A 13,907-nucleotide genomic window follows, 5' to 3' on the forward strand; every position below is an offset into this window, starting at 1 on the left:
TACTTCATTTACACTACTCTAATCACTGACAATTAGACTTGCTAAAAGTGTTTTAGGTTAGCAACAGCAGTGTGTAACTGGTTCAAAAAGATTGAAGTCATATGAAATGTGTGTGTTTCGTATGGTAACAAAATATCATTTTTATGAAGTCGTGTATAGTTTTGACAAAAGTGTTCCATTTTGCAAATGATCTGAAGTGTTGTGCTACTTTGGTGTAGGGTTGTGCTAATTGTGTGTAGTGTTTTGACAAACCGGGCCCTGTTTTCAAAATTGTGCTTAAACAATTGAAAAAAACTGTAAATTAAATTAAATTTTGTAGGCATTTTAAAGTTTGATTTGATTAAGTCCTACTCTTTAACTTTGATTCTTGGTTGAGATGGAGACGTGAATCCAACATATCAATTATTAATTTGTAAACAAACTGGATGAAATCCAGACTAAGCCAGTGGCACAAAAGATACATCTCCTTTTTTATGTTGATATTTGGTTGGGTTGACAACTAAACACTTTTGCAGTACAGAAAATAGCCTATTAACTTGCCGACAAGTTAACAAATGATATGTTGGATTCACGGCTCCAACTAAACCAGACATGAAAGTTAAAGAATAGAATTGAATCAAATCAAATCAAATCATTCAAATCAAAATGTATTTGTCACATGCGCCGTATACAACAGGTGTAGACTTTACCATGAAATGCTTACTGACAAGCCCTTAACCAACAACGCAGAGTTAAAATGTATGAAAATTGGCAAATGAAAATAGAAAATAGTAACAAAATAAATAACAATAATGAGGCTATATACAGGAGGCATACATGTACCGAGTTGATGTGCAGGGGTAAAACGTACACGTAGGTAGGGGTAAAAGTGACTAGGCAATCAGAATAGATAATAAACACAGTCGCAGCAGTGTATGTGGAAAGTGTGAAAGTCTGTGTATGTTTGTGTGTTTGTGGCGTCAATATGAATGTGTGTGTGTGTGTTTTGTGTGTGTGAGCCTATGGTAGTGTGTGTGTGTGTGTGTGTGTGTGTGTGTGTGTGTGTGTGTGTGTGTGTGTGTGTGTGTGTGTGTGTGTGTGTGTGTGTGTGTGTGTGTGTGTGTGTGTGTGTGTGTGTGTGTGTCTGTGAGTGTGTGCGCGTCTATGTATGTGCTGGAGTGTCAGTGTACGTACAGTAGCCATTTGATGAACTGTTCAGCAGTCCTATGGCATGGGGGTAGAAACTGTTCAGGTGCCTTTTGGTCCTAGACTTGGCGCTCCGGCACCGCCTTGCCGTGCGGTAGCAGAGAGAACAGTCTATGACTTGGGTGAATTTTTGGGGGGCCTTCCTCTGACACCACCTATTATAGAGGTCCTGGATGTTAGGGACTGGGCCATCCACACCACCCTCTGTAGCGTCATGCGATCGAGGGCGGTGCAGTTGTCATACCAACTGGTGATGGTGTAGCTGTATTACTTTTTGAGGATCTGAGGGCCCCGTGACAAATCTTTTCAGCCTCCTGAGGGGGAACGAGTTCTGTCCTGCCTCCTGAGGGGGAACGGGTTCTGTCCTGCCTCCTGAGGGGAACGGATTCTGTCCTGCCTCCTGAGGGGAACGGGTTCTGTCCTGCCTCCTGAGGGGGAACGGATTCTGTCCTGCCTCCTGAGGGGGAACGGGTTCTGTCCTGCCTCCTGAGGGGGAACGGGTTCTGTCCTGCCTCCTGAGGGGGAACGGGTTCTGTCCTGCCTCCTGAGGGGAACGGGTTCTGTCCTGCCTCCTGAGGGGGAACGGGTTCTGTCCTGCCTCCTGAGGGGGAACGGGTTCTGTCCTGCCTCCTGAGGGGGAACGGGTTCTGTCCTGCCTCCTGAGGGGGAACGGGTTCTGTCCTGCCTCCTGAGGGGGAACGAGTTCTGTCCTGCCTCCTGAGGGGAACGGGTTCTGTCCTGCCTCCTGAGGGGGAACGGATTCTGTCCTGCCTCCTGAGGGGGAACGAGTTCTGTCCTGCCTCCTGAGGGGAACGGGTTCTGTTCTGCCTCCTGAGGGGGAACGAGTTCTGTCCTGCCTCCTGAGGGGGAACGAGTTCTGTCCTGCCTCCTGAGGGGGAACGGGTTCTGTCCTGCCTCCTGAGGGGGAACGGGTTCTGTCCTGCCTCCTGAGGGGGAACGGGTTCTGTCCTGCCTCCTGAGGGGAACGGGTTCTGTCCTGCCTCCTGAGGGGGAACGGGTTCTGTCCTTCCTCCTGAGGGGGAACGAGTTCTGTCCTGCCTCCTGAGGGGGAACGAGTTCTGTCCTGCCTCCTGAGGGGGAACGGGTTCTGTCCTGCCTCCTGAGGGGGAACGGGTTCTGTCCTGCCTCCTGAGGGGGAACGGATTCTGTCCTGCCTCCTGAGGGGGAACGGGTTCTGTCCTGCCTCCTGAGGGGGAACGGGTTCTGTCCTGCCTCCTGAGGGGGAACGGGTTCTGTCCTGCCTCCTGAGGGGGAACGGGTTCTGTCCTGCCTCCTGAGGGGAACGGGTTCTGTCCTGCCTCCTGAGGGGGAACGGGTTCTGTCCTGCTTCCTGAGGGGGAACGGGTTCTGTCCTGCCTCCTGAGGGGAACGGGTTCTGTCTTGCCCTCTTCACGACTGTCTTAATGTCTGTGGACCATGTTAATTCCTTAGGGATGTGGACACAGAGGAACTTGAAGCTCTCGACCCGGTCCACTACAGCCCCATTGATGTGGATGGGGGGGGGGGGGGGGGGGGGGGGCGTGCTGGGCCCTCCGTTTCCTGTCGTCCGCGATCAGTTCCTTTGTCTTGCTGACGTTGAAGGAGAGGTTGTTGTCATGGCACCACACTAAAGCCAGTGACTCAGATGAAACTATTGAAGCATTAGATATCTTTTAAATGTTGATACAATGTTTGGTTTGCGTTGTCAACCAAACATTATTCAATATTACTATACCGTAAATAGCATAAAGTTAAGGCTATCTTAGAAACGAGTTCTTTGTAGCTCAGCTGGTAGAGCATGGCGCTAGTCATGCCAGCATAGTGGGAACCACCCATATGTAAAATGTATGCACGCATGACTGTAAGTCACTTTGGATATAAAAGCGATATAATTAGATATAATTTTTATATTATTGTAGAAATAACGCTATTTATTCAACCTTAAAATGAGTAGCATGTTGAGGTTAGCCTACGGTAACCTAACTATAAATGTCTTATAGAATCATAGAAAGCGTGCATGTTCAACATAGCATGCAAAAGTTGCAGGTCTGTGAAGATCTTCACAATTACTATAATAATCTGCGCAGAATCTCGAACAGCATTGATCACTTGCACCATGTACTTTTAATGTAATCTCAACTACAATCCATGTCATTAGATTCTGCTATTTGATGAAGCACAGTGATAAAACATGAATCTGTTTTTAAAATATAAACAAAATACCTGACATCGTTTTCCATTGGAATTTGGTTGTGTTTTTAGATGTTTGAAAGCATCGTGATAACACATTGGGAATTCAAGTAACTTCTAGCTGTCTTTTCGAGTCGGTGAATAAAGGTCTCAAACAAATATTTTCCACATTGAAATGACGTGGGAATTTGCCCAGCGGGAAGAGATTGAAACAGGTATTTGAGCAGTTCTTACAACAGCTTCTTTTCGTATTTGGTATTAATCAAATCGCAAACCCTTGACTTTTACCAAAGGATTGTCCATCTGTTTTCAGGGACTGCTTTCAGCTTTAGACACTCCACAGTGTCCACTGATTCACAGCAGTGGGCCAACAGACAGACGGTGAATTAGGGATGATACGCTGCATGGGCCTAACCAAGCACTCATTCACAATGGCCCAAAGACAAAGTCTTCCTTGTTGATGGACCAAGCACTGATGATAATCATGGCCTTCAAATGGCAAAGTGTCAACAAAATCAAGGCTGGAAATTGCAATGTTCTGAGAACAAAATCAATCAACAACACAAACAAAGAGGAATGGAATGGGATAGACAACTGATTTCGCAACGCATTTCTAAGCTAGGATTTTTCACACAATGTTTTAACATTTCTTATAAGTGTAGAGTACCCCTACTAACATCCCTATCCCTACTAATGTCCCTACTAATATCCCTACTAATATCCCTACTAATATCCCTACTAATATCCCTACTAATATCCCTACTAACATCCCTACTAATATCCCTACTAACATCCCTACTAATATCAATATCTCTACTAACATCCCTACTAACATCCCTACTAACATCCCTATCCCTACTAACATCCCTACTAATATCCCTACTAATATCAATATCCCTACTAACATCCCTACTAACATCCCTACTAACATCCCTACTAATATCACTACTAACATCCCTACTAATATCCCTACTAATATCCCTACTAATATCAATATCCCTACTAATATCCCTACTAATATCAATATCCCTACTAACATCCCTACTAATATCCCTACTAACATCCCTACTAACATCCCTACTAATATCCCTACTAACATCCCTACTAACATCCCTACTAACATCCCTACTAACATCCCTACTAATATCCCTACTAATATCCCTACTAATATCACTACTAATATCCATACTAACATCCCTACTAACATCCCTAACCTTACTAACATCCCTACTAATATCCCTACTAATATCACTACTAATATCCCCACTAACATCCCTACTAATATCCCTACTAACATCAATATCCCTACTAACATCCCTACTAACATCCCTACTAATATCCCTACTAATATCCCTACTAATATCCCTACTAATATCACTACTAATATCCCTACTAACATCCCTACTAATATCCCTACTAACATCAATATCCCTACTAACATCCCTACTAACATCCCTACTAACATCCCTACTAATATCCCTACTAATATCACTACTAATATCCCTACTAACATCCCTACTAATATCCCTACTAACATCAATATCCCTACTAACATCCCTACTAACATCCCTACTACTATCCCTACTAATATCCCTACTAATATCCCTACTAACATCCCTACTAATATCCCTACTAATATCCCTACTAACATCCCTACTAATATCCCTACTAACATCCCTACTAATATCCCTACTAATATCTCTACTAACATCCCTACTAGTATCCCTACTAACATCCCTACTAACATCCCTACTAATATCCCTACTAACATCCCTACTAATATCCCTACTAACATCCCTACTAATATCCCTACTAATATCTCTACTAACATCCCTACTAATATCCCTACTAACATCCCTACTAATATCCCTACTAACATCCCTACTAACATCCCTACTAATATCAATATCCCTACTAATATCACTACTAATATCCCTACTAACATCCCTACTAATATCCCTACTAACATCAATATCCCTACTAACATCCCTACTAACATCCCTACTAACATCCCTACTAATATCCCTACTAACATCCCTACTAATATCCCTACTAACATCAATATTCCTACTAACATCCCTACTAACATCCCTACTAATATCCCTACTAATATCCCTACTAACATCCCTACTAATAACCCTACTAATATCCCTACTAACATCCCTACTAATATCCCTACTAACATCCCTACTAATATCCCTACTAATATCTCTACTAACATCCCTACTAATATCCCTACTAACATCCCTACTAACATCCCTACTAATATCCCTACTAATATCCCTACTAACATCCCTACTAATATCCCTACTAATATCCCTACTAATATCCCTACTAACATCCCTACTAACATCCCTACTAACGTCCCTACTAATATCCCTACTAACATCACTACTAATATCAATATCCCTACTAACATCCCTACTAACATCTCTACTTACATCACTACTAATATCCCTACTAACATCCCTACTAATATCCCTACTAACATCCCTACTAACATCCCTACTAATATCAATATCCCTACTAACATCCCTACTAATATCTCTACTAACATCACTACTAATATCCCTACTAACATCCCTACTAACATCCCTACTAATATCCCTACTAACATCCCTACTAATATCCCTACTAATATCTCTACTAACATCCCTACTAATATCCCTACTAACATCCCTACTAACATCCCTACTAATATCAATATCCCTACTAACATCCCTACTAACATCTCTACTAACATCACTACTAATATCCCTACTAATATCCCTACTAACATCTCTACTAATATCCCTACTAATATCCCTACTAACATCAATATCCCTACTAACATCCCTACTAACATCCCTACTAACATCCCTACTAATATCCCTACTAACATCCCTACTAATATCCCTACTAACATCAATATCCCTACTAACATCCCTACTAACATCCCTACTAATATCCCTACTAATATCCCTACTAATATCCCTACTAACATCCCTACTAATATCCCTACTAATATCCCTACTAACATCCGTACTAATATCCCTACTAATATCCCTACTAATATCCCTACTAATATCTCTACTAACATCCCTACTAACATCCCTACTAACATCCCTACTAACATCCCTACTAATATCAATATCCCTACTAACATCCCTACTAACATCTCTACTAACATCACTACTAACATCCCTACTAACATCCCTACTAACATCAATATCCCTACTAACATCACTACTAATATCCCTACTAATATCCCTACTAACATCCCTACTAACATCCCTACTAATATCCCTACTAATATCCCTACTAACATCCCTACTAATATCCCCACTAATATCCCTACTAACATCCCTACTAATATCCCTACTAATATCCCTGCTAACATCCCTACTAACATCCCTACTAATATCAATATCCCTACTAACATCCCTACTAATATAAATATCCCTACTAACATCCCTACTAATATCCCTACTAACATCCCTACTAACATCCCTACTAACATCCCTACTAACATCCCTACTAACATCCCTACTAATATCTCTACTAACATCCCTACTAATATCCCTACTAACATCCCTACTAATATCCCTACTAACATCCCTACTAACATTCCTACTAACATCCCTACTAATATCCCTACTAACATCCCTACTAACATCACTACTAATATCCCTACTAATATCCCTACTAACATCCCTACTAATATCCCTACTAATATCCCTGCTAACATCCCTACTAACATCCCTACTAATATCAATATCCCTACTAACATCCCTACTAATATAAATATCCCTACTAACATCCCTACTAATATCCCTACTAACATCCCTACTAACATCCCTACTAACATCCCTACTAACATCCCTACTAACATCTCTACTAACATCCCTACTAATATCCCTACTAACATCCCTACTAATATCCCTACTAACATCCCTACTAACATTCCTACTAACATCCCTACTAATATCCCTACTAACATCCCTACTAACATCACTACTAATATCCCTACTAATATCCCTACTAACATCCCTACTAATATCCCTACTAATATCCCGACTAATATCCCTACTAATATCACTACTAATATCACTACTAATATCCCTACTAACATCCCTACTAATATCCCTACTAACATCAATATCCCTACTAACATCCATACTAACATCCCTACTAACATCCCTACTAATATCCCTACTAATATCCCTACTAACATCCCTACTAATATCCCTACTAACATCCCTACTAATATCCCTACTAATATCCCTACTAACATCGCTACTAATATCCCTACTAACATCCCTACTAACATCACTACTAATATCAATATCCCTACTAACATCCCTACTAACATCTCTACTAACATCACTACTAATATCCCTACTAACATCCCTACTAATATCCCTACTAACATCCCTACTAATATCCCTACTAACATCCCTACTAACATCCCTACTAATATCAATATCCCTACTAACATCCCTACTAATATCTCTACTAACATCACTACTAATATCCCTACTAACATCCCTACTAACATCCCTACTAATATCCCTACTAACATCCCTACTAATATCCCTACTAATATCTCTACTAACATCCCTACTAATATCCCTACTAACATCCCTACTAACATCCCTACTAATATCAATATCCGTACTAACATCCCTACTAACATCTCTACTAACATCACTACTAATATCCCTACTAACATCCCTACTAACATCTCTACTAATATCCCTACTAATATCCATACTAACATCAATATCCCTACTAACATCCCTACTAACTGTCACGAATCCCGTTTCCTGAGTCTGTTTTTTGCCTGTGTTCTGTCCTGGAGTGTTTTTTCCGTCTGGTTGCCGGGCAATGTAGCCAGTTGGGAGAGTTCTGATTACCCGCACCTGTATCCCATCAGCTATCTGCACACCTGGTCCTGATCATCATCTCTCCTCTTCTTAAGCCCGGACCTGACATCCATTCCCTGCCGGATCGTTAGCCATGAACAGTATGTTGTGCCCACGAACCAGCCTCCAGTTGATAGAGTTTGTTTTGTTTTGTTTTGTTGTTTTGTACGTCTTGCTTGCCTTTAACTTAACTCCGTTTGTTCTGTCTACAGCCATTCACCCGGAACCCATATCCCATCCCTGTCTGCTCGTCGCCAGTTTTTGTTTATCCCTTGGATCTGCCTATCCAATCCCATCAACACACCTCCGCTGCCCGCTCCACCACCTGGAACTATCTACCTCCACGTTCTCATTTATTAATAAATACTCACCATCTTCATACTCACCTTGTCCTGGTCTGCTTCTGGGTCCAATTTTGGTAAACCCTGACAGAACGATCCGGCCAGCGATGAACCCAGCGGACCTGGACTCCGTTTGCCATGCAATTACCCAGCAGGAGAAGATGTTGGGACAACACAACACGGCGCTACACGAGATAGCGGGTTCAATCCGGAACTTATCGGCTAGCTTAACGAGTATCCAGGATCAGCTCAGTTTGCCGGCGGATCATCCACCACCTGTTTCACCCATATCACCTGCCGATTCGGGAGCGGGTTCCTTCCGTGAGCCCAAGGTTCCGACACCGGATAAGTACGAGGGAGATTTGGGAGGATGCCGTTCATTTCTTTTGCAGTGTGGGTTAGTTTTTGATCTGCAGCCCTACTCTTACGCCACAGATAAGGCTAGGATAGCTTTTGTTATTGAGCTGCTGCGTGGTAGAGCTCTGGAATGGGCTTCAGCCGTTTGGGAACGACGGGACACCTGCATGACGTCATACCAGGGTTTCACGGCAGAGATGAGAAAGCTTTTTGACCATCCAGTCCGAGGTAAGGACGCAGCTAAACGTTTGTTCTCTCTTCGCCAAGGAGCTCGCAGTGTGGCAGACTTTGTGATTGAATTCAGGACATTGGCTGTGGAGAGTGGTTGGAATGAGGAATCACTACAAGCGGCTTTTTACCAGGGGTTGTCGGAGCAACTCAAGGACGAGCTGATCTCCTATCCAGAGCCTAGTGACCTAGACAGTTTGGTCACCTTAGCTATTCGGGTAGATAATAGAGTCCGAGAGAGAAGGAGGGAGAAGCAGTGGTGTCCGTCTAATCAATCTGAGACTCGGTTACCATTCGGGTCAGGAAGTGGACCAGAACGTGTTGATCATTATTCCCCACACAGGATTAGTGGAGGGGTCTTGCCGTCAGATCCTGAACACATGCTTATAGGGCGACACGGGTTAACTAAGGACGAGCGCCAACGTAGACGTGAGACCAACAGCTGCCTCTACTGTGGTAGCTCGGGACATTACATCTCCGCTTGTCCTCAGCGCCCGTTAAACTGCCCGGCTCGCTAGTTTTGGGAGGTCTTTTAGCGAGCCAGTTTCAACCTCTCAAGAACCCTGTCAGACCCTGTTTTCCTGCGACCCTCATGAATAAGAATCAGAGTTTAGCGATGAACGCTTTTATCGATTCAGGTGCCGATGGCAGCTTTATTGATGCCGATTTGGTGGAACAGCTGGGGCTTTCCAAGGAGCAATTGCCGAAAGCCATTGAAGCTACCACTCTGAACGGCAGTAGTCTGGCACGGATCACTATGAGGACTGAACCGGTTAAGATGTTGTTGTCGGGGAATCATTCAGAGGTTATCTCCTTCTTCATTTTGTCCTCGCCCCATGTTCCCCTGGTTCTTGGTTACCCCTGGCTGAGAGAACACAATCCCTCGGTTGATTGGGTGACGGGTAGGGTAACTAGTTGGAGCATTGAGTGTCATGCTAACTGCCTTAGGACTGCCTGTTCTCATGCTATCCCCAGTCAGGGCAGTGAGTCTGCTCCCCCTGATTTGTCCCTGGTTCCAGAAATATATCACGATTTGGGTGAAGTATTCAGTAAGCAGAAGGCTCTGTCACTTCCTCCCCACCGACCTTATGACTGTGCGATTAAGCTGTTCCCTGGAGCTGCCTTTCCCAAGGGACGATTATACAGTATCTCTCGACCTGAGCGTGAGGCCTTGGAGACCTACATCAAGGAGTCTCTAGCTGCAGGTCTCATTCGCCCCTCGTCATCACCCCTGGGAGCAGGATTCTTTTTTGTGAGCAAGAAGGATGGCTCACTTCGACCGTGTATTGATTATCGGGGTTTGAATGATATTACGGTCAAAAACAAGTATCCCCTGCCCTTGATGAGCTCTGCGTTCGACTCATTACAGGGTGCTACGGTGTTTACGAAGCTTGACCTACGCAATGCTTATCATTTGGTTCGGATCAAAGAGGGGGACGAGTGGTTGACTGGGTTCAATACACCTATGGGACATTTCGAGTACCAGGTGATGCCTTTTGGACTGACCAACGCTCCTGCTGTGTTCCAAAGTATGGTGAATGACGTGCTGAGAGATATGATTGCTATTTTTGTGTTCGTTTACCTGGATGATATCCTCATCTTCTCGAGGGAGCTTTCTAGCCACGTCCAGCATGTCAAGCAGGTCCTGCAGCGGTTATTGGAGAACCGTCTGTTCGTGAAGGCTGAGAAGTGTGATTTTCACGCCCACACTACGTCCTTCCTCGGGTACATCATCTCCAGGGGAGAGATCAAGATGGACCAAGAGAAGGTTCGGGCGGTTCGGGATTGGGGCCAGCCCGGTACGAGATTGCAGCTCCAGAGATTCCTGGGATTTACGAACTTCTATCGGAGGTTTATCTGGGATTACAGCCGGGTGGCCGCTCCTCTTACTGCCTTGACGTCTTGTACCAGGAATTTCTGTTGGACTCCTGAGGCAGACCGAGCATTTCTGGACTTGAAGAGCCGATTCACCAACGCCCCGATTCTCTCTCAACCTGACACTTCCCGTCAGTTTGTTGTTGAGGTGGACGCGTCTGATGTGGGGGTGGGCGCCATCCTGTCCCAGCGTAGCTCTACTGACGGTAAACTCCATCCCTGCGCCTTCTACTCTTGTCGTCTTTCACCAGCTGAGAGAAACTACGATGTGGGTAACCGGGAGCTTCTCGCTGTGAAGCTTGCCTTGGAGGAGTGGCGTCACTGGTTGGAGGGAGCGGAGCAACCGTTTGTGGTCTGGACGGACCACAAGAATCTGGCTTACGTGCAATCGGCTAAACGTCTCAACTCCCGTCAGGCCAGGTGGGCGTTGTTTTTTGGACGTTTCAATTTTTCCCTGACGTTCCGACCTGGGTCGAAGAACGGCAAAGCGGACGCCTTGTCCCGGATGTTCTCCAAGACGGATGAGAGTGGGGCCAAGACTGAGACGATTCTTCCCCAGAACCTTGTCGTGGGAGCCGTTACATGGAGGATTGAGGAGGATGTGATGGCGGCCCTTCGGACGCAGCCCGGCCCCGGCAACAGTCCACCCGGTCGGTTGTTCGTGCCTGAGTCGGTCCGTTCTGCTGTCCTTCAGTGGTCCCACGCCAGCAAGATAGCTTGTCACCCTGGCGTTGCTCGGACTATGGCGCTACTGCGCAGACGATTTTGGTGGCCTGCCATGGGAGAAGATACCCGGAGGTTTGTTGCCGCATGTCCTGTTTGTGCGCAGAACAAGAGTACCAATCGGCCCAGCTCTGGGCTTCTTCACCCCCTACCTATTCCTCGGCGACCTTGGTCGCATCTGGCCCTGGATTTTGTCACGGGATTGCCCTCTTCTGTTGGGAACACGGTCATTCTGACCATTGTGGACAGATTCAGCAAGTTTGCTCATTTTGTCCCTCTCTCCAAGCTTCCATCTGCCACGCAGACGTCCGAGATCCTTGTTAGGGAGGTTTTCAGGGTCCACGGATTGCCCAGTGACATTGTTTCTGACCGTGGTCCTCAGTTTACCTCTGCTGTCTGGAGATCCTTCTGTTTGGCCATTGGAGCTACAGTCAGTCTCACTTCTGGATTTCACCCACAATCTAATGGTCAGGCGGAGAGAGCCAACCAGAAGATGGAGTCTACGCTACGTTGTCTTGTCTCCTCTGATCCCACCTCTTGGTCATCTCAATTACCCTGGGTCGAGTATGCCCATAATACCCTTCCTTCATCTGCCACTGGGATGTCCCCCTTCCAATGCCTGTACGGATACCAACCTCCCTTGTTTCCTTCTCAGGAGAGGGATCTCTCGGTTCCTTCTGTCCAGGCCCACATTCGTCGTTGCCACCGGACCTGGCATCGGGCCAGGAAGGTCCTCCTTAGAGTTTCTGACCGGTATCAGATCCAGGCGAATCGTCGCCGTATTCCTGCTCCCGCTTATACCATCGGAGATAAGGTTTGGTTGGCTACACGGGATCTTCCTCTACGGACTGAGTCGAGGAAACTGTCACCAAGGTTCATTGGTCCGTTTGTGGTGGAGAGAATCATTAACCCTGTTGTGGTCCGACTCAAATTGCCGGCAACGCTTAGAGTACACCTCACCTTTCATGTCTCCTGCCTCAAGCCGGTTCTTCTCAGTCCTCTGTTGCCCCCTCCTCCTCGTCCTCCTCCTCCTCGGATGATCGGAGGTGGTCCTGCCTACACGGTGCGCCGTATCATGGACTCCAGACGGCGGGGTCGAGGGTTCCAGTATTTAGTGGATTGGGAAGGATATGGTCCAGAGGAGAGGAGTTGGATTCCTCGGCGTCAGATCCTTGACGATGACCTGCTTCGTGACTTTTACCGCCTCCACCCTGGCGCTCCGGGTAGTCCGCCCGGTGGCGTTCGTCGGAGGGGGGGTACTGTCACGAATCCCGTTTCCTGAGTCTGTTTTTTGCCTGTGTTCTGTCCTGGAGTGTTTTTTCCGGCGTCCTGGAACGCACCCTGTCTGGTTGCCGGGCAATGTAGCCAGTTGGGAGAGTTCTGATTACCCGCACCTGTATCCCATCAGCTATCTGCACACCTGGTCCTGATCATCATCTCTCCTCTTCTTAAGCCCGGACCTGACATCCATTCCCTGCCGGATCGTTAGCCATGAACAGTATGTTGTGCCCACGAACCAGCCTCCAGTTGATAGAGTTTGTTTTGTTGTTTTGTACATCTTGCTTGCCTTTAACTTACCTCCGTTTGTTCTGTCTACAGCCATTCACCCGGAACCCATATCCCATCCCTGTCTGCTCGTCGCCAGTTTTTGTTTATCCCTTGGATCTGCCTATCCAATCCCATCAACACACCTCCGCTGCCCGCTCCACCACCTGGAACTATCTACCTCCACGTTCTCATTTATTAATAAATACTCACCATCTTCATACTCACCTTGTCCTGGTCTGCTTCTGGGTCCAATTTTGGTAAACCCTGACACTAACATCCCTACTAACATCCCTACTAACATCCCTACTAATATCCCTACTAACATCCCTACTAACATCCCTACTAACATCCCTACTAACATCCCTACTAATATCCCTACTAATATCCCTACTAACATCCCTACTAACATCCCTACTAACATCCCTACTAACATCCCTACTAACATCCCTACTAACATCCCTACTAACATCCCTACTAACATCCCTACTAATATCCCTACTAACATCCCTACTAACATCCCTACTAATATCAATACCCCTACTAACATCCCTACTAA

The 13,907-nt window shown here is 45.6% G+C and overlaps 1 protein-coding gene across 1 annotated transcript in view; it reads right to left on the minus strand.

The window, feature by feature from the left end:
- Window positions 1-1,491: 1,491 nt before the first annotated feature.
- LOC120055442 (retinal-specific phospholipid-transporting ATPase ABCA4-like) overlaps window positions 1,492-13,907 on the minus strand; it is a 55,787-nt gene continuing 43,371 nt past the window's right edge. Inside the window, exon 14 of the mRNA XM_039003304.1 lies at window positions 1,492-2,507. Coding sequence (XP_038859232.1) covers window positions 1,492-2,507 — 1,016 coding nt within the window. The remainder of the gene's footprint in view (window positions 2,508-13,907) is intronic.

This window comes from Salvelinus namaycush, chromosome 11 (assembly GCF_016432855.1).
Source record: "Salvelinus namaycush isolate Seneca chromosome 11, SaNama_1.0, whole genome shotgun sequence".
Taxonomy (NCBI): Eukaryota; Metazoa; Chordata; class Actinopteri; order Salmoniformes; family Salmonidae; genus Salvelinus; species Salvelinus namaycush.